At 39.6% G+C, this 21,509-nt stretch overlaps 1 protein-coding gene across 2 annotated transcripts; it reads right to left on the bottom strand.

The window, feature by feature from the left end:
• Positions 1-131: 131 nt before the first annotated feature.
• On the bottom strand, positions 132-21,035 carry MINAR2 (membrane integral NOTCH2 associated receptor 2). 2 transcript variants are annotated; one of them, XM_061422891.1, is made up of 4 exons: positions 19,281-21,035; positions 18,725-18,901; positions 9,009-9,236; positions 132-5,177 (listed from the first exon to the last, which is right to left on the bottom strand). In XM_061422891.1, the coding sequence occupies exons 1-4, from the start codon at positions 19,392-19,394 to the stop codon at positions 4,998-5,000; spliced, it is 699 nt and encodes a 232-aa protein (XP_061278875.1). In that variant the 5' UTR covers positions 19,395-21,035; the 3' UTR covers positions 132-4,997. The 2 variants fall into 2 exon arrangements, with proteins under 2 accessions (XP_061278875.1, XP_061278874.1); XM_061422890.1 differs by having other exon boundaries at positions 9,000-9,236.
• Positions 21,036-21,509: the final 474 nt, after the last annotated feature.

The following is a 21,509-nucleotide window of genomic DNA, read 5'->3' on the forward strand; positions in this document are numbered from 1 at the left end:
AAAACTGTGAGTCATGAATCTCATTTCATCTGGCTTAGAAAACCTAGTTAGGGAGTATTTTATATGAAAAAAAAAAAGCATTTTCTTCTTTATATTTTTAATTTCAAAATCTTTTGAAGGAGAGTCTTTTGTATTTGGTTCTGATATACCTATGGATGCACACAGGATGAACACACACACACAGTTCTCCTTGTATCCTATCTCTGTATTCTTAGCATCTTTCAATAGGTTTAAGGCATTTAAAAAGCAGAACACTGTGGAGATACCTTAGATTTGAGGCAGTGAGGAAGCTGAAGCACAGGATGGACGATGAAATGGAGCCACGAAAGGGACAGGAAAAGCGCACGAGGAAGTCCTCATACTTTTTAAGGAGAGAGGCCCAGTTTGGTCCTGAATTTTTCCAGCAGCCTGCACAGAGGGAAATTTGATCAGGTACATGAGTCACCGTGTCCATAAAATGAGAGCAGAACAACTGCTCTGGCAGAAAGCTGTGTTCAGTCTCTGAAGTTGCTCACTTCGGTGGAATATTCTCACCTCAAGTTGGGCAAGAGCCTGGACTAAGTGATTATTTGGAAGAAACCAAAAAAAGTTATCTTTCCTCTGAAAAAGCACAGTCTGTGTGCCTTTGTCTGTGTAAGTAGAAATCCAGAGGGGTTGAGATTTAATAGCCCTATCTAATGACAGTTTTAAAAATGATTGCTCATAGATGTTAAAATTACTTTTTTCAGTTACATGAGGGGAGAATGAAAAATTGGTAAGAAACAATAGATATAGGAAAAAGAGGAATTAAAAATAAAGACACACTCAATACAGAGAGCTGAAAAAGCAGACATTCAGGCTATACTGTCTCTGAAATAAACAGCAAATTATTTAATATTCCTGGCATATTAAGCAATTGGAGGAGGTTTAGGAAAGGGGTGATCTCTGAAAACACTGCTACCTTTGGCTTTAGCGTAATCATGTACAGATAGTAGATCCAGGACTTCATGCCGAGGGTCGCAGCTCTGCCTTCAGATGTCAGGATGACTTAAGGTCAGTCGTATTTCTTTTCTTGTAAGATGAGATGGTAGTTGTAAGACGGAAGACAGGAGCTGTCGGCCATCCCGTCACACTGATTGTAACTGCAGAGGCAAAGTCAGGCTGCCACCTGTAAAATGCCCCTTTGGTAAAACGCTTTTTCATGGGCTAAGGGCAGGCACAATAAATGTTACCACCAGGGGGCAGGAGTGCACTCTGGATAAATGGAGTGGCCCTGCACCCTTCTCTGTTTTTCAACCACAAACTCTCCGCTAGGTGACAGCAACATGAATATAATTGGAATAGTCATTAATGGGTTATACAAAAAAAAATTAATTCTTCTTTTAAATCGGAGAGCAGCACTTTAAAAAAGTATCTACAGTTGGAAATTTTTTCTCTAGAATTTACCATTTGCTTTAGACCTCCCATACACTAACCTAATACACAAAACCAAAACAAAATGCCCAAAACTTTTTTGAGGGGCAAGCGGCGGTGCACATTTTAAAGAACCTGGAAAAGACTACTATTTGAAACCATTATTATTTAAGAGTTTACAGCTCCCAGTCTTTCTTATCCCAATTTAAAAAATTTAAAATAAGTGATTAAAATAGTTATTGCTTTGAAGATAATTATAGTTATTGTTTCAGTTCAGTTCAGTCACTCAGTCATGTCTGACTCTTTGCGGCCCCATGAATCGCAGCACGCCAGGCCTCCCTGTCTATCACGAACTCCCGGAGTTCACTCAAACCCACGTCCATCGAGTCAGTGATGCCATCCAGCCATCTCATCCTCTGTCATCCCCTTCTCCTCCTGCACTCAATCTTTGCCAGCATCAGGGTCTTTTCAAATGAGTCAGCTCTTTGCATCAGGTGGCCAAAGTATTGGAGTTTCAGCTTCAGCATCAGTCCTTCCAATGAATATTCAGGACTGATCTCCTTTAGGATGAACTGGTTAGATCTCCTTGCAGTCCAAGGGACTCTCAAGAGTCTTCTCCAACACCACAGTTTAAAAGCATCAATTCTTCAGTGCTCAGCTTTCTTTATAGTCCAACTCTCACATCCATACATGACTACAGGAAAAACCATAGCCTTGACTAGACGGACCTTTGTTGGCAAAGTAATGTCTCTGCTTTTGAATATGCTATCTAGGTTGGTCATAACTTTCTTTCCAAGGAGTAAGTATCTTTTAATTTCATGGCTGCAGTCACCATCTGCAGTGATTTTGGAGCCCAGAAAAATAAAGTCTGACACTGTTTCCACTTTTTCCCCATCTATTTGCCATGAAGTGATGGGACCAGATGTCATGATCTTCGTTTTCTGAATGTTGAGCTTTAAGCCAACTTTTTCACTCTCCACTTTCACTTTCATCAAGAGGCTTTTGAGTTCCTCTTCACTTTCTGCCATAAGGGTGGTGTTATCTGCATATCTGAGGTTATTGATATTTCTCCCGGCAATCTTGATTCCAGCTTGTGCTTCTTCCAGCCCAGCGTTTCTCATGATGTACTCTGCATAGAAGTTAAATAAGCAGGGTGACAATATACACCCTTGATGTACTCCTTTTCCTATTTGGAACCAGTCTGTTGTTTACTGACCACTAATGTGCTAAGGGTTGTATTTAGATGCTTTTAAAGCATTAGCTTATTGAATCTGGATTGGAGCTTTTTAAGAAAGCCCAGGTTTGAATTTAAGCTTATTTAGGGACATCATCTCTGCATTTTCCATGATCTTATTATGCTTTTTCTGCTTGAGCCATTTTCACAACCCATACTGAAGGAGAAATTGGAACTACCCTCATAGTATGATTTTTAGTGCACACATGGATGTATTGTCTCTACTTAAGACTTTCTTTCCCTCTCATGAGAGACAAAACATTAACCTGATGAGGGACAATAATATAATTTGATTCTTACACAGAAGGCTGAAAATGAAGACTGGTTTGGGAGTAATAGCAAAGTAAAAACTCATTAAAGCTGAAAGAGAAATGACTGGAGAGAATGGTAGGCGAGAATAGGAGGGCCAGAGAAGAACGAGAGGATGAGGTGAAGGGGCCAGGAGTTCAGGTGGGCAGCTTCACACATCTATGCTTACCTCTGCTTCATGCCTTTAGAGAGCCTTTCCTGTTTGTGGCCCTGGACAGCCCAATGTAACCTGCCATGGTCCAAATGCTTTCCATGTGAAGCAGATATCTGAACATGTTTGAACCCCTTAGAGGCAAACACTGGACACTCAAGCTTTGAAAGCAGAGTAATAGCAAGTGGTTGTCTATAAGCCAGTCGTGGTGGTCGGGGGGCTTACCCTCAGGAAGCCCCCAGACCTTCACTGCTTCTTGATTCAGTTCTAAATGGGACTGGAACCTATCACAAAGGAGAGAAGGAATAAGAAGTAAAGGAGAAACATGCTTAAGACAATTTTTATACACAATGATTTTACTGTAGTCACGTAGTACTTTAATATTCAAGTACTTTGTTCAATGTTCAAGCATCTTTAAGAGAAATAACAAGAAAATTATACGGCAACCCCAAAGGCGAAATCTGACTAATGGGAAGAAGAAAAATCCCTTTTTTGTTTCTGCCCAAGATAGTCTGGGGGTGGGGAGAAGTCTTCTAAGAGGAGAAAGGAACATGGATGGGGGACTTAGGGAAGGGTGTCCTAGAAAGGAGGAAACAGTGGTGACCTGCTTCTCCTTCTGTGCCCTGAGCCATTACCCAGGTGCCTGCACACAATTAAGGTGACCTCAGGTGCTGTTAACTCAAATTAGTTGAAACAACCATGGTTAATTAGCCAACGACTTACCAGGGGCCAGGAGTTACTCTTGGAGAAAGCAATGGCACCCCACTCCAGTACTCTCGCCTGGAAAATCCCATGGATGGAGGAGCCTGGTGGGCTGCAGTCCATGGGGTCGCTAAGAGTTGGACACAACTGAGCGACTTCACTTTCATTTTTCACTTGCATGTATTGGAGAAGGAAATGGCAACCCACTCCAGTGTTCTTGCCTGGAGAATCCCAGGGACAGGGGAGCCTGGTGGGCTGCCGTCTCTGGGCTCCCACAGAGTCGGACATAACTGAAGCAACTTAGCAGCAGCAGCAGGAGTTACTCATAAGGCAAGCCCTACTGGGCAGGTGATATCCTTTCTTGGATAGGACTTGCTAGAGGGGCAAGATTTAGCAAAAGGCACAATCAGGATGCAAGATCTGTTCTTTTAACAGCATCCTCTCTGATTTTTTAGGGCCAGCATGCTAAATCCTAGAGCTACATCCTGATTGCTACCAGGGGTCACACTAGCCAATGTGGATCAATCAGTAAGCACAGCTGGATCTAAATGCGATTAATTATATTACTGTAGCCTGTCCAAGTTTAGGTCTATTAAAATCGCAACATGAGACTGGGGCATTATAAAGGATTGCTGGGAAAAGAAAAATGTTGGAATATTCCACAGCACCTCCCCCCGCCTTTTTTTCTGGCTTAAACAAGAATAAAGGAAGATAAAACAGCATGAATTCAACCCAACAGGCCACACAACCAGAAGTTTTTATCCTATATACCTGGTAGTTGGCCACAAAATGATCTGCTCAACTTCTCCAGTGATGACAGGAGGGTGGTAATAGTGTTTTCAAAATAAGGTGAATATAATGTAAACATTAAGACAAAGCTGCTGACGATTGTTGGTGCTGTTTCATTCTCTATTAAAATGTTTAATTTTGGTTGTCTTAATCCACACTTAATACTTTTCAGAGGTTATGATCCCCAGAATTCCTGATGCCCAAAGGCCTAGGCTCAGGTTGGGGATTCTTACAAAGGTTTCACAGAACACAGTAGAGAAAGCCAGCATTATCTCAAACGAAGTTTGCATTCTCCAAGACAATTACATTTAACTAAACCATCAATAATACATGTATACTCCATGAACATGTTTTTCTGCAATTGTTTATTTAGAAAGATTTTAAAGAAATTTGAAGTGATTGTGTCTGGGGGTAGTCTCTTTAGATGAAGAAAGTGCTAACAGTCACTATGGAAACCAAGACGCAGGCTACGAGGAGCAGAATCAGGCCTATACGACGATATTTTGAATGCTTCTCTTGTTCTTCTTCCTTCTTCAGTAAGGTATCAAAACCGGGTGTGTACATTTCTCCCAACCAAAACCGTAGGTCATTAGGATTTTCCTAAAAGAAAATTACATGGAGGATAGGATCAGTCAATGTTGCAGACTAACTGAGATTGCAGAATAAGAGAGTATAGGTAATCTACATCCATATTCCAAACCTTGAGTGAGGTTTAAGTGTCAGAGCTCTAATACCAGAGGCTAGGCTTCTCTGAATAGCTGCAACATTCAGCTACAGCCTCCTGGCTGACCAGGAATCCTCAGCTTCAACCTGTAGGTCTGCATGACGATTCACTGTTTACCGAATAAATTGCTCACACTCTAGGGTCACAAACACAAGAGTGTTTCTGCCATGTTTTTGCCAACTTAGTGTCTCTTACAATTTATAAACAGTGTGTGTCCATCAGGTTAGTGAGTTGAAATAAAATTAAAATTCCTTGCCTCAGATGATCTTGGGGGTTTTGATTTTGTTGGCATAGTAAGAATGAAGATGTTTGCTGAATTTTTCAGTAAATCCAGAAGCTGAGTTCCATGGAAGGAGGAGTAAGACTAAGAGTCCAAAGTCTTCTCTGTGCTTCTCAAATTTCTGGTCTTCCGTGTAGAGGGCTACAGCATGTTAGCATGAAGAAGCTCTGGCACTGTTGGCCTTCTGGATAAAGGACCCGATATATCCTTTCCCGTCCTTATTTATCCCCATGTTTCTGATTCTTTCACAGGCCTTGTCTCCCTTTCCATACTACAGAATTGTCTTCAACTCAAATTTATCTCCTGTGTCCCAAAATCATCTGCAAACTCTACTGTCCATACATCTAAAACACACACACACACACACACACACAATTCCCTGTTGTCTCCTGCTGTGTGTGTGTGTGTGTGTGTGTGTGTGTGTACTCAGTCATGTCTGACTCTTTACAACCCCACTGACTGTAGCCCAACAGGCTATTCTGTCCATGGAATTTTCCAGGCAAGAATATTAGAGTTGGTAGTCATTCCCTTCTCCAGGGGATCTTCCCACACCAGGGATCTAACCCAACTATGTCTCTGTTGTCTCCTACATTGGCAGGTGGATTCTTTACCACTAGTACCACCTGGGAAGCCCTTATTTCAGTGCTAAAGATTCAGTGTCTATGCCTGGCATCTAGTAGACAAACAAATAATCTATGGTGAATGCTGAATCTCTATTTTCACAAATCCATTTCAAGATTTATTGTTTCTCATTTGGATTATTGCAATGGCTTGTAGCTGGGCTGCCCACCCCCTCTCAGCTTCTCTAGTCTCAGTGACTTCAAGTTAGCCAGTTTCCACGGCCAGGTAATGAATTAGCTTATTACCCTTGTAATAACTAGCTGGGTGGATTCTGGTGATGACAATATAACTCTTCCATTGCTATTAGTTTCAAAGTCCAGTCTTAGGAAAGCTGTTAAAATAAAATTTGAATGATCTGTGCAGAAGGATAGACGATTTAAAAACCCTTGCCTGACTTCACTCTTATTTTCATTTTGTCTGTGTCCTAATCAGAGGCCTGCACTTTGCCTGCAAGGTTAATGCCTCATTCTTCAGTAAGAACTTCCATAATGGAGACTATCCACTCCCACATTCTGCTTATAGCTTGCGTTGGTAACTAAATATGGGATTTTTTTCTCCTTTTTTATTCATAAACTTAGTAATTCAGAAAAATGGGAGTGACCAAAAGCACATGGAACTTTCATGGCCTGTAAAGTAGTTGAAAAGGTTTCAGAAATTAAGTTGGACATTCCATGTGCTAATTAGGAGATGGGGTAGGGATGATGATGAAGTAAGTTGAATTGATGAGGTGTAAGAAGAGATACTTGGAGAAGGTAATGGCACCCCACTCCAGTACTCTTGCCTGGAAAATCCCATGGACAGAGGAGCCTGGTGGGCTGCAGTCCATGGGGTCGCTAGGAGTCGGACACGACTCAGTGACTTCACTTTCACTTTTCACTTTCATGCATTGGAGAAGGAAATGGCAACCCACTCCAGTGTTCTTGCCTGGAGAATCCCAGGGACGGGGGAGCCTGGTGGGCTGCCGTCTCTGGGGTCGCACAGAGTCGGACACGACTGAAGTGACTTAGCAGCAGCAGCAAGAAGAGATACTAATATACAAACCAAAGTCATGACTTTATGAGGTCTGCCCACCGGTCTCCAACCTGAGGGGCCTCTGCTCTGAGGTGAGTGGGCAGGTAACAGATGGGTGGGAAGAGGGCCAGCCTTGGTTTTAGTAAAGCAATATATACATCATATTCACATTCAGTCTTCCTAAACATGTCATGGTATTGCCGACAAAAAGTTACCCCTTAGTGCCAATAACATTCAGTTTCTTTAGCCTTACATTTGAAGTTTATTTTGAATCTGTTTGTTAGCCTTATTTCCCCCATTTTTCTATTACTTTAGCTGTAGCTCTAGCAAAAACGGACTACCTATTGCTCTGACAAACTCTCTTACTCTCTTATATTTCTGCCTTTATTCTTGTTACTTCTGATAGAATAGAGCCTCTCCTCTCATGCAAACGACCCATGTCATCTGGAGTTCTACATATCCTTCAAGTCCAGCCTCAATGAACTTTTCCACAAAGCTTTCTTATAATTCAATGTGACTTTGTCCTCTTTTGAATCTGCCCAGCACTTTCTACGAATCATATAGTCACTGTCTTCCTCTCTCTTGTCCTAGAGTTACTGCTTGTTGTTAATACTTCACTCAGATGAACTTTTGGAGGGCAAGAATATTCTTCTTTACAGTACCCTTGTCATTCATGTAAACAACAGAGAGAAGAACGGAGGCTCTAGCACCTAGTCAAGAAATGTCTGTGAACTATATCAATCTATCTTTCCTAGTCGTAGAAGGTTATTTCCTAGAGGTCTTGATATTTGGATTCCTGATTAAAAAACACAAGATTACTGTTGCTAGGGGGAAGCATCTGTTATGGAAACATCTCTGGAGAAGAGGCTACATTAAGGATGAGATACACTAAATCCACTGGGAGATAAAGAAACTTCAAAGATTCTGGACAATATTTAAAGGAGTGCACATTTGAGATTTTTTAAAATATAAGACTTTAAGGAAATGTAATGCTGTCTCCTTCAGAAGGAAAAGCCTGTAGGTGACTAGGGTATGAGGCTTAGGACAGACATACACTGTCACACTTGGAAAATGTCAGGCCTTTCTGGCCCTAGGACAGGCAGAGGCCAGCCAAGGTTGGGTAGGAATCCAGTCCACTCGGAAAACAGGGTCACCTTTCCTGCTTTTCAGGGATTCCTAGACTTTTTGAAGGGTGACACCAGGGGAAAGAAAAGGAAAAACTTGAGTTGGGTTTAAGCTGGGTGAATGAGTTCATTGCATACTTTTCCTGTGTTGAAATGCTTTTGTTTTGTTTTGTTACTGAGACACAGGAAAATGTCCAAAATGTAAATCTGCAATCTTAAATCACCGAGTAGGCTTGAAATAAAATGATCTTTGATGAGAACTGCCTTGCACAATGCCTAAGACACAGCAATTAATCAATATATTTGAAAAAATGTAGAATAAAGAACTCAGCTATTCACAAACATAAATGATCTCAAAACTAGGGGAAAACACTTAATCTTACAAATTGACTTTCACAAACTGATACCTTCCAGGTAAACCCTTCTTCTTGTCACATCATTCTTTCTCTCTACACTGTAGTGATGCTGGTAACTGCTGAAATTATAAAACACATAAATAAACACAAATACTGACTAGGAGAGAGAAGGTAAAGCCAGAGGTCAAAATAACCTCAACTCTGGAGATTTTATGCCCAGTGAAGACTGCCTCTCACCTTAATACCCATTTCTTTTAGGATTATGTAACTGATCTCCCTCATCAATTAAAGGAGTTGATTCCTTGCCTTGAGTACCTTCAGATGCCCAGAGAGGTTGGTATGCAGGGAACGCTTGTCATATTCCTCAGCGGTCCATGAAGGATTCTTTTTTCTTTCTTCCATAGCTTCCTCAAAACTTACATCACCATATAGTGGGTTATTCTTCAGAACAGATGATAAGGATGGTGGGGGGCTCTCGACGGTGATGGTGCCCTTCACACTGGATCCCCTCACGTGTTGAGCAGTAATATTCTTCTTTTCTCTCTGTCAGGAAACACAGTAACAAAGTCTCTCTTACCAAGAGGTGATGATAGGGAAGGAAAATTTGAAATAACTATACCGGAAAGTTTAATGATTCTGCCTGGACCCAACAGATTAGGACAATGAATGAAGGAAGAATTCTAGGATCTAGTTTGACTTAGGATTCTATCACTGAGCTTTTTCTTTGCATGTGATCGTGTTCAGATTCAGTAATCATTCATTAAAATGCTATTTTACAATGACAGAGAAAGAACAGCATTCCTTAATTCAAACAGTAGAATTCTAAAGAAAGTAACTTTTCCCCAGATCACTTGCACTGAGATTTAATGACCTGTTACCTCTTTCTACTTGTGCATTCTATGACTTAAAAAAAAAAAAAATTAACATTGCTGTATTAATCCAGCAAAGTCAAGATTAAAAGGCATTTTATAGTTATGCTTTGGCTTTCATGGGAACTCCCTTGGGACTCTGATTTTAGACAGCTTGGAGAACTAGACTAACTTAGCATTGCCCTCTTATATGTCACTATAGACAGGCTGGGTATTGGATAGCTCTAATTCTAACTTTCAGATCTTTAAAAACTTAAAAATTAAACCATGATATACATGTAGAAAAGTACGTATGTAATAATGTAGAGTTCGATAAATTTTCACATATCAAATAAACCCAAGATACTACCAAAAAACAAACCATACCAGCATACCCCACACTGCCTTCTAATTACTCTTGGTTCCCCTCCCCAAGGATAATCAGTATCTCCAGAATCCCCATCACAGGTCAGTCTGTACTCATTTATATAAATGGATTATACAAAAACAATGTGGTTTTTCTGTGTCTGGTATGACCTTCATATTTTTACTTTGCCTTTTTTTCCCCTTATGACTACAAACCTATTATGAAGATAGAAAAATTTCAGATTAAAATTTATTCATTGACCAAATAAACTGGAGAAGAAACAGAAAGCCTGTAGAGTAATGTCTTATTTATCATAGGGCATCAAGGGAAAGGAATTCCACATAAGTTAATTTTCAGAACACTTAGGTTTGACTCTTAAGAACTAGTGACACATTTCATTATCTTACAGCAATTTTTCCATAAATATGTTTCACATATTTCAGCCTTCCTAATCAGAGAAGTTTCAGTAGTAATTAATATTTTTCTGAGTTATATTTATAATCATCAGTGCACTGATTCCCTCATATCTATTGGGGTATATAGGTCACATAGCAAAGTTGTAAACTAATATATGTAGCTTCCTTCTGAAATGGCTGGTAGCCCCCCAAAATCATCTAGATAAAGGGTACCTTCATTCATATTCTCTTTGGCCTTAAGTTTCCCTAATTTTCTTAATCCAGACTTTTTTTAGATAGGTAGAGATCAACTTGGAGGTCTTATCTGACTTTATTAGATTGCTGGTCTGTTCAAAATCAATTTATATTCTATAATACTAAAGTTTGCAATGAAATAATAAATCATCTTGACTTAGCATTCATCTTTAAGATGGATGAAACTCATGAAAAATGTTTCTGGAACTGAGAAAAAACAATTTGATATAAAATTTAGATAGTTTAAGTTTAGCATAATTCTGACTCAAGTTTTTTGCTTCAAGGCTAGATATCTGTGATCTTCTTTGAAGAGAAATAATCCTTCTGATGTTGAAAAATTGGCTTTGTCTGTTTTCTTGCCTGCGTGACTATTCCTTGAGTTTCCTAAATAAGAAACCTCTATAAATCAGAAAAATAGTTTTAGGGTTTAAGAAAAAAACACAATACCCTCTATTACAATGTATACAAACCTTGAAAAACTAATATACAAAAGATAGAAAAAATAATCAGAGCTACTTTTAAAAGAACATTCAAGGTCTTAATTCTAAACAGTATTCTTGAATGTTTGAGGTTTAGAATTTAGTGCCATTTACTTTTGCACTGTATGACAATTTCATGTCTGAAGGACATGTGAAGGGAAAATTAATAGAATAGTTTTATTAAGAATTTTATGGAAGAAACAGAATATACTAATTGTGGTTGAGGTTCTTCTATATTTTGATAAACTAAAAAAAAATCTCTTCAGAAAGAAAACCAAAGCATGTCTTTGATTTTAATTTTTCACTCTACATTTTACATGGACTACATTTATCAAAAGGAAGCACAATAGTAATTTCATTATTTTAACAATATGGGCTGTAAAGTTAAAAAAATACTGTTTAAGTAAATAAGCTTCAAAGCTTACCTAGGCTTTTCTGTATTAACCATTACTTTGTCCACATATCCTTTATACACTTTAGTCAATATTTATGCCATTTATGTATAAGTAAACTATCATTTAATAAAAAGAATAAAATAGACTTTCAACAGACAAATACTGAGAGTATACAATTAATAGGCCAATAAAGAAGGAATTTCTAAAAAATATACTTCAGGAAGAAGAAACCTGATATCAGGGAAGGTTAAGATGTATAAGAATAAATGCTAGGAAAAACAAAGAAAAAGAACAAAAGGAAAAAAAAAAGCTGATGAATATAGACAGAAATCTAAGCAAGCACTGATTTTATGGTAAAATAGAAATAATAATCACTAATTTGTGAGTTTTAAGAGAAACCTAAAACTAAACAGTGAAATCTTTAACAGTTATATTTGATTGGGAAAGTTCTTTTCTTCTTTCTGGCCACAAAGCACGTGGGATCTTCGTCGCTTAACCAGAGGTTGAACCCATAGCTCCCGCAGTGGAAGTGTAGACCCTTGGGCCACTTGAGAAGTCCTTAATTATGAAATTTTAAGAAATAAGTTCTCTTAGAGGATGGAGATACTACTTAAAAATAGAGAAAGAAGATGTAGATTCTAAATCAGTAGAGCAGAAGATGATGACAGAAAGTTAATCTAAAAGATAAAAAACCTGAAACAAAGAATACAGAGGAGAAAATCTTAGGAAACAGAAAAAAAGTGGAAACAATCATGTTAAATAAATAGATGAAACCCTCTAAATAACAGAGACCTCATATGAGATTTTTAAAATACTTAAAATACAGGAACTCAGAAAAAGTGAGAGTGAAAGCACATAAAAATATATAGCAGGCAAATATAAACAAAGAAGAGCTGGTGGTGTGACAGGTTAAATCCTCACCAATGTGTTTTCCCTTTCTGAGCACAAGGCATGACCGCCTTCCTCAGCCTGTTTGACGTTAAACTGGGCCCACTCTTTCTAGTAGTTGATGTGGGATCAAAAGTAACAGAGATCATTTCCAGGCCAAGCCCCTGAATTCTCCAACAAGATTTTTTGGCTCACCTGTGCTCACTTCTCATTTTTTATTATATCACTGTAAGCAAGGATTTTGAGGTGGCAGAGCTATACAAGATGAAAGAACTTCAAGCTCTGGGATACTGCTTGGAAAAGAGCTGCCCAACCCCTGCCCACCTCGCCAACCTATCTGTCCTTTCTCAGACTTTCCATGCACAAGAATGTTTTTCTTCTTTTTAGTTATTGATATTTTGTCATCATAGTGTGGCCTAGCCTACATTCCCCTTAGTACAGAAAGTGATCACTTGAAATTCTACAACTGTTGGCATTGGCTTAGCAGTTAAGAGAGGGATGAGAGGAGTATCAGAAGCTGGATGGATGGCTATTCATAGCATACAGCAAGAACTGTTTGGTGTGTTATCTGTGGTCGTTTGGAATCTAATCCCCTGTAGCTCTATGAGGGATAAGTAATATACGCACAAGGATCAGAGTATTGCTGTATTATAAGAAAGAGATGAAATGATAGAAAGAGCTGAATTGTTTGCAAGAAAAAAAGAGAGAAACTATGGAAATTTGATGCCTTCTATTGTTAAAAATCTGACTGTTTATAGACTCCAAACACAATTTGAGCCAAAAGAAAAAAAAAAAGCCCATTTAAATTTCCTAGTAGAATGAAGCGACTCAGGATAGAGGTCATGTTAGGGTGTGGTTTCATAACTATTACTCCTGACTGTCTCCAGGCATTTGTCATTGAGTCAAAGGAGGAGAAATGGAGGCAGAAAAGCAAACCGTTAAAGCCTATTTGAGATCAACGCCTTCAAAGAACTTAAGGTGTATTTACTGACATATAGAAGTGACCACAACAAAATAGAAATGATTATGTTAATATATAGCTCACACTAAATTTTATAAGAAATGTTTCACTAGAGAAACCATAAGCCTAGACCTAAAAGTTTTTAAGATTGTTAAAAATTACAGACAAAACCAACAAAACAACAGTAACCCGATGCCTCCAAATATGGATGTATTTATTATTAATGGATTAATAGGAGTGAATTTTGAAGCCTCTACAGCCTTGAGGGTGTCCCTCTGTGATATGGCAAAAAACTTTGATGAACAAGGGAATGTTTCCTAGTGCGCTGGACCAGGAACTCTAGAGAACAATGCCCCAGGATATCTTCTAAAGAGGAGAGTCCTGGCCTAATCCATCTTCCCCACCATCAAGGAAGGAGGGCCACATGAACTATTCCCAGTAGAATCTCAGAATTACTTTGGAGCAGTGTCTGCGTTCTTTCATTTTTCCCATTCAGGAAGGAAGAATTTCTGCAGTGACTGCATTTCTAGTGCAGCAAAGATTATAGGACCGTGTGGATGGGGCACTGGATAAACTTAGTCACTGCCTCTGGTGAGGGATGAATATTGGTCAGATTAAGAATATAGTCACCATGAAATAATAAAGCAGGAGAGATCAATAAATATTAAAAGAAAATAAACCATATATATGATGGAATGAATCAATGATATTGAAAGCTGTTTCTTTTTGAAAAGGTTCAGTTCAGTTCAGTGGCTCAGTCGTGTCTGACTCGTGACCCCATGGACTGTAGCATATCATGTTCACAAATTGGGAAAAATCAAGATTATAAAGATTTCCATTTTCCCCAATGTGGTCTACACTTAACAATGTAATTCCTATCATAATCATAATGCAAACGGGATATTTTGTTTGTATTTCACATGTGAGCCCCCAGACAACTTTTCCTAGAAAGTTGCTCCCCACTGTTCATATTAATTCTGTTTTCCAAATTACTAAATGGTCACCTTTATGAAGCACAGATTTGATCATTTGATTCTCTTAAAATTTTCCATCAACCCCTCCAAATTTTCAGGATAAAATTTGAAATCTCATACCACACGCATCAAGCCTTCCCAGTCTGACCCAGACCTCTCTTGGAACCTCTTCTTCGGCCTTCCCCTCCAAGTAACCAGGGCTCTGGAGCCCCACATGTGCTCCTGTGACACACACCGTGCTTTAATAAGGTTTCAGTGCCAGAGGCATTTGGGTCTCATTGAGGAGCAGTGATGGGACAAAGCGGGTGATGCTTCTGGCAGCACTGTCACCCAAGGGGGAATTTCTGACCCCACTGGAGATTTTGTAAATTACATAAATTTAGCATAACTTGATAAAATCATGTTCTGATAACTGCAAGTAAAATTCTGAGCAACTCAATGATGCTCCTACTTCCTAGACAATAATTTATGGACCTCAAAATGCCGACAACATTTTGCCCAAATATAAGCTTATACAGGCTGCTCTTATTGAAATAGGATATGGAATACTTGAATAGAGACAGTCCTGGAGAAGGCATGACATGTGTGTTCACACACAGATTGTGAAATATAGTTTTGATACACAAAAACAAAGCTGAGGGAGAAAGAAAAAATATTAGAATTTAAAGGGAAAAGAGAGCTTTAAGACTGAAAAAAAAAAAAAGTGAGCAAAGGTGATTAGGAAATACACCCAGGAAATGACCTTGTCTAGAAACCAAGGGAAGAGAAACCTCCTTAGCTTTGATATTCTGCTCTAGTTCATAGGTATAGTACAGAAATCCCCTGGGTTCTCAAACAGACATCATAAAAGCCAGGAAAAGATATAACAAATAGATTAGTCTAGAAAGATTCTGAAGTCTAACTGCTAATCAGAAGAAAAATCCCACTACAGTATCTGAAAAAATATATTTTATCATTTATACCAAAAGAAAAGGAATTATTTTTTTTTTACCTTCCTCTATAAAGGGATTGTGGAGAAGGCAATGGCACCCCACTCCAGTACTCTTGCCTGGAAAATCCCATGGATGGAGGAGCCTGGTAGGCTGCAGTCCATGGGGTCGCTAAGAGTCAGACACGACTGAGCGACTTCACTTTCACTTTTCACTTTCATGCATCGGAGAAGGACGTGGCAACCCACTCCAGTGTTCTTGCCTGGAGAATCCCAGGGACGGGGGAGCCTGGTGGGCTGCCGTCTCTGGGGTCGCACAGAGTCGGACACAACTGAAGTGACTTAGCAGCAACAGCAACAGCATAAAGGGACTGGCAGAAATATTTGGAATATAATTCCAAGTGCCTTCATCAAATACATGCCCCCAATTATTTCAACAACCAGAAATATTAGATTTTGGCAAAAGTTTGTTCATTGCATTGAGAAGAACTTTATCAAGAAGCCTTATTTCTCTAGTGAAAGAATTAAAGAAAAAGTATAAATCTAGTTAAATCAAGAAGTACCTGCTTGTACTCTTTACCTGCAGATACAGGTGACCTGTGTATGCATGTTCACAAAGGGAATGAACAGTGTCCTGAGATGCTGGTGTGCCTGGGGACATCCTTGCTTACTTTCCGATATGCATGGTATTGCTTCTGCTCATATAAAATGGCTTAGAAAATTGCCTCTGAAGGTGGAATGTGAATTTCAAAAGAGCATAAAACATAAATCATGGATATAAATACACTACTTTTTTTTCCCTTCTTGCTGCACTGCGCAGCGTGTGAAATCTTAGTTCCCCAACCTGGCTCCTGCAGTGGAAGCAAAGTCTTAACCACTGGACTGCCAGGGAAGTCCCTAGAAGGTCTCTTGTTTCAACTGTTCGGTTACTACCAGTGTTGAGGGCAATGTTTGTAGGTGAAGACCTTTGACATTTCTTGAGGTAGGCTTAATTCTAAATACTATGTACCTGGGGTGGGGACGGATTGACTATGAGCCAAAAAGGTAAGCTAACACAACTCTGAAATTTGTGTGGATTTCATGGAAGTATATAATCTAACTGCTTGATTTGGCCAGAGAGCTTGATAGAAGTACTGACTACACCCTCTAACATGCACACACACACACACACACCCCTCCATCCACGGTATATATCAAAGAATGCAAGTGGTCTTATCTGCTATTCCAAATTCTAATGATAGGCTAATTTAAACACATTTGGGGATACTATTGATAGCAAATGACGACATGATGCCCATTTCTTATTCTCTTAAAGGAAACTCTATCAGTTGCTTTTACCTTATTTGCTCTTACTTTTAAGGAACTACGTAAAGTGAATACTACACTAATTTTGCAAGTGGAAATACTAAGGCATGGACTGAATAAGGGCGATAATTGATGCCTCTCAGACTGGTTTATTGTGGATTTGAGACAAGAAACCAAGCTTCAAATCTCCTATTCAATGTTCTTCAATTGGCTTAATGTCTCCCCACAGAGTGAGACATGAAGCCCACAAGGTGAGGGTTTTAAATTAAGAACTACTGACAGCTGCCTGCCACCTCTCGCAGCCCTGGTACCTTAGTCCACCTGGTGTATTCAGTGCCCTTATTCCAGGTATCACCATAGAGACTTACAACTTTCATACATGCTTTTCTTTTAGATTTGTTTTTTTACCAATGAATATTACCACTCTTGGATTTTTAAGACCCAACCAAGGAGAGAAGCATTATTTATTGACATACTGCAATCTAAAGTAGCAAATATAATTGTTTTTACTCATGTGAGCCACATGTACCCAACCAACTAAATTTGTAATTGATTTACTTCTTCCCTCCAAGCATTATTTAGTAGTGTATCGGCCTTTATTCAGTCATTAGACATTTCTTTTTAGGGTAAAGTTATAACGAAATCAAGTTTATTTATAGTTTGCGATTACCAACGACACATTCAAAGACATAGGAAACAGATTTTTACATCCTTGGTTTGCCCTGTAAAACTATTTCTATACCTCAGGGCCTGTTGGGAAAAAAATGCCCTTTAAAACTCGCATTTCATTCAGGTTTAGGAACAACATTCACGGAGCTTTAAATTGTGAAATTCCACATGAAGGAAACAGGTCAACTCCAGTACTAAACAAAAGATGTTAGATCGGTGTGTTCCAACCTCAAAGGAATTTATTGGATATGTTTTCTTAGACTAAACTTCATAGCACAGGAGGGCCAAGGTATTCTAAGCTGACTTTTGAATTATTTTAGTTCATGATATAAACAGTAAGAAAGACAAAGGAGGAATTTCATCGCATTTAACTTAAACTAAGCAAAACACACAAAAAGCAGCCATCAAAAAGGTGTGTATGGATAGGTTTTGAAAATTACCAAAGGGAAGGATGTAAAATTTTTTAAAAGTCGGTTGTCATAACAGGCTGCCTTACAATGGAAATGAATTAAAAACCTCATAGGTGGAGGAAACACTTACATAACTATCCAAGTGTACTTGATTCTGAATGATCTCATGATAAAGGTCCCGAGAAGCCCACAAACACACCACAAAGGAGTCACTTTACACCAGGACTCATGAGTAGCAACTGTTTCTTAAAAGAAAACAAATTTCTGTTCAGGGAATTTGAACCACTCCAAAGGATTTAATGATTTGCAGGGGTTTGTAGGTCATTCACATCTGTTCTGAAATGAAATGCTTCTTCCTGTTTCTAAATGGACTAACCCTTAACCCCGCTAGCCCTCATGTCTTAAAACAAAGATTATTCCTATTTCATGAGCTGTGCAACACTCAGGGCCTTTATGTTTCTTTCAGCACATGGAACTCATCAGTTGTATCCTTCTCTTGTGGTTAGCAAAAAAGAAGATGCAGAAGAGAGCAAGAAATGAAGTCTGGGTTTGAAGATTGCTTGTTAAGTCTTGTCTACATGGATACCCGCTGAAACAAAGAGCCTCTACAAAAATAGCCAGCACCTTTCTCAGGTAGAGAGTTCCCTCTATTTTCTTTCTTTCCATCATTAGGTTTCCATTATTTCACTGTTTGAGTTTCTTCGCCACAAGATGAAAGGGAGCCAGTCTAAATGAGGTGGAAGCAAGATTCAGTTGTCTTAGAGGCCATGTATGAGGCCACAGTGTAATCTTCAGATGCTTTATGCCTAGACTACACCAGAAGACAGAGGTGGGGTTCCACCCAGAGCCTTATCTGCAAATGTAGTAATTGATCTGAAAACATCTGAAGGGAAGGCTAGGCAAAAATTTAAAAAGAAGACAGTAGGAGAAGCTGGGGCATGAAGGAAAATGAATGGCTGGGATAGTTCATAGAGTTGATCAAGTGACCAGAGAAAGTCTCCTTCCCTTGACGAAGAGAGAAAGCCCCTTTCTATGGCAAGAGTGAGCAGCTACCCTGTACTCTGTTGCCTGTAGCTTTTTCGCACAAATGATGAAGTGGCAGATACCGAGAAGGCAGCAAGCCCCCATCCGCATATATACGTGCTCCCAGACCTTACCTGTGAGTAGACGAGGTTTTGCCAGTGTTGTGCGGCAGGGTAATTCCCTCCCGGAAACCTCACCAGGCTGGCCTGGAGAAGGGCTGAGTTCCTCATTAAAGACTTCACATCGAGCTGCAGGAACTTGTCAGGATGGTTGTTATTTGGCAAAACAGAGAGATCCATGCCTCCCTGCATCTATAGTGGAAACCAGAGGTGAGCAAGGCTGCTGCTCTCAGAGTGGTCCATTATTAATGAGCCTGAGGGTGCCCGCCGGGCGTGTGAAACACGGCTGTGGGCTGTGCTCAGAAACCACTCTCAAAATGACAGATCAAGTGTGCTCCACGGGACAGTGGAGCACCCTGACTTGCCCTTCACACTACACACACACTCTCTCTCTCTCTATCCCCTCGGATGCTTGAATGGAATATCTGCGCCCATACTTATTCAATTGTAAAGGATGAATGAAGATGCGTCTTCATACAGAAATAACAGCTTAAGCGGAAATACTCTTTGGATCAAGGCTACCAGAATTTCAGGGTCCCAGTCCATAATTTGGAGCATATGCTACAGTCACCTGTAGAGAGGCATTAATTGATACTTCTCTTTGAACACTGCTGAGCTGACCCAGCTGGATTGGCCTTGTCTCCACAGCCTCACATGTGATATGCAGGATCTTGTTTCTTCTCATGTTTTGACTCCCAGAGTCTCAGGGTCATGTGAAACCTAACCGTGCTTAGGTTGTCAGCCTCAGCTTGAGGGGGAAATAGCAAGAATTTGCTTGATCGTTTGCTACAGTAATTTAGTGCCCCAAACTACTGCCTTGGTCCGTTCGCTTTCTGAGATCTCTTTGACTCTGCTCTTAGCTGTTCACAAAGCAGACTTGGAAAGGGAGGAGAATATGGCGGCTGGGTTTGGATGAAGTGCAGTCCTCAGTGAACCCATGTGCCGTTCAATGAGACAAGGTGGGAGTGAGGTTATGGAGATTATCTCAAGCCAGGAAGTTATGATGACTTTAAGGTAGATAAGCTCTCTCATTACAAGCCACTCTGTCTCTGGCAAACCATACTTCTCACCAGGAAAATATGGATTTTCATCTAGAAAAAGAGAAGGCAAAGGATAGACACATCAGCAGTGTTTAAAAGACACAGCCTGTTATGTTTGTGCCTCAGATGCAAACCCATCTGATTCAGCAGGAAGGATTTTCTTACAAAGGTAATGGGGTTACATGCGGAATATATCAGCACCAGATTTCAGAAGAGTGCCCTATGGCTTATTAGACTCAGCAGCCAGGATGTTCTCGAATCAAGCAGACACTAGAGAGTCCTTCCCTTCTTCATGGCAATAAACATGAGGGTATTGAAAAAAATCATGTGTCCTACTGATAGTTGTAAACTGGATTAAACAACCAGTGTTTTCCGCAATAATTTTTGGACCCAAACTCTATCACTGTCTTACAATACTTAAAATATTTGTTTTTTAAATCAGTACACTTACCAGAGAAAGTAAAAAGGACTTCATATGACAGTTGATAACAAAAGAGTTAAATCATCAGTGTTTGAAGAATCAAGTGTGTTATGTGTCTGTACATGTCCTTGGTACTCTCTGGACTTCTCTGGCTGCTGCCAGAACACATCTAATGAACAAATATTTCTCAGGCTGTTTGCTTTTCCTAAAAGATTCTTTGGGGAATAACACACATCTTCAAGAAGAACCTTACTTCTCTTTGGCTCTCTACATTGGCAAGTGGAGACACAAAACCCAGATCCAAATATATTTGATTAGATCCTTTCCTTAGCCAAAGTATGAGGTAGGTGAAATGAGCCATCGGTTTTCCTTAGGCGTCCTTCCTTTTAGATTCCTCCACTGTGCTCTAGATGCTCAGAAGTTTGTATACTATCTCCTTCCTTTTATAAGTTCAGTTTCAGACTGCCCATCTTCTCCCACCATCCTTTGTCTACCATCACTCCTAAACCATCAGTTCTTATTTTTCACTACTATCCCTACGGGTAGCCTACATGACTGACAATCAGAAAATCACGTTTTCTCCTCCCGCTTCTGCTATGGGCCAAGCCCCACTCTCACTCCACCCCTAAATCGTGCCTCTGTCGAGGCCAGTCCTTCTGCCTAAAATCATTTCTTCCCAACCCTGGATGTTGACCACTTCCCAATTATACATCACGGGCCATGGCTGACACCCAGCCTTTCACAGAAACTTCACATATTTTCTCTAATAAGAGAAATGATTTTTTCTTCCTTTGAAATTTCAGAGTGATCTGTTTGCCCTCTTACTATCTTTTGTTTGATAATATATTTCTCTCTTTTAGTTTATGAGCCGCTCTACTGGATACATCATGAAAGAGCAGCCTTATTGGATGCTCCCATCCTCACATGAATCATGTCTGAAGAACCTCACAAAGCTGTTTGCTCAATAAATAATGGTGGCTGTTACAGGAGACAGGGATCAAGACCATTCCCATAGAAAAGAAATGCAAAAAAGCAAAATGGCTGTCTGGGGATGCCTTACAAATAGCTGTGAAAAGAAGAGAAGTGAAAAGCAAAGGAGAAAAGGAAAGATATAAACACCTGAATGCAGAGTTCCAAAGAATAGCAAGAAGAGATAAGAAAGCCTTCTTCAGCGATCAATGCAAAGAAATAGAAGAAAATAACAGAATGGGAAAGACTAGGGATCTCTTCAAGAAAATCAGAGATACCAAAGGAACATTTCATGCAAAGATGAGCTTGATAAAGGACAGAAATGGTATGGACCTAACAGAAGCAGAAGATATTAAGAAGAGATGGCAAG

The sequence above is a fragment of the Bos javanicus genome, chromosome 7 (assembly GCF_032452875.1).
Source record: "Bos javanicus breed banteng chromosome 7, ARS-OSU_banteng_1.0, whole genome shotgun sequence".
Taxonomy (NCBI): domain Eukaryota; kingdom Metazoa; phylum Chordata; class Mammalia; order Artiodactyla; family Bovidae; genus Bos; species Bos javanicus.

What these genes read in the sequence shown, in the direction of transcription:
- MINAR2 (XM_061422890.1), bottom strand. Translation starts at nt 19,394, where the DNA reads ATGAGAAGAAACAAGATCCTGCATATCACATGTGAGGCTGTGGAGACA. An exon ending in CAATTAATGCCTCTCTACAG is followed by an intron (nt 18,902 to 19,280) that starts GTGACTGTAGCA and finishes TTTCCACTATAG; the next exon opens with ATGCAGGGAGGCATGGATCT. An exon ending in AAAACCTCGTCTACTCACAG is followed by an intron (nt 9,237 to 18,724) that starts GTAAGGTCTGGG and finishes GTTTCCTGACAG; the next exon opens with AGAGAAAAGAAGAATATTAC.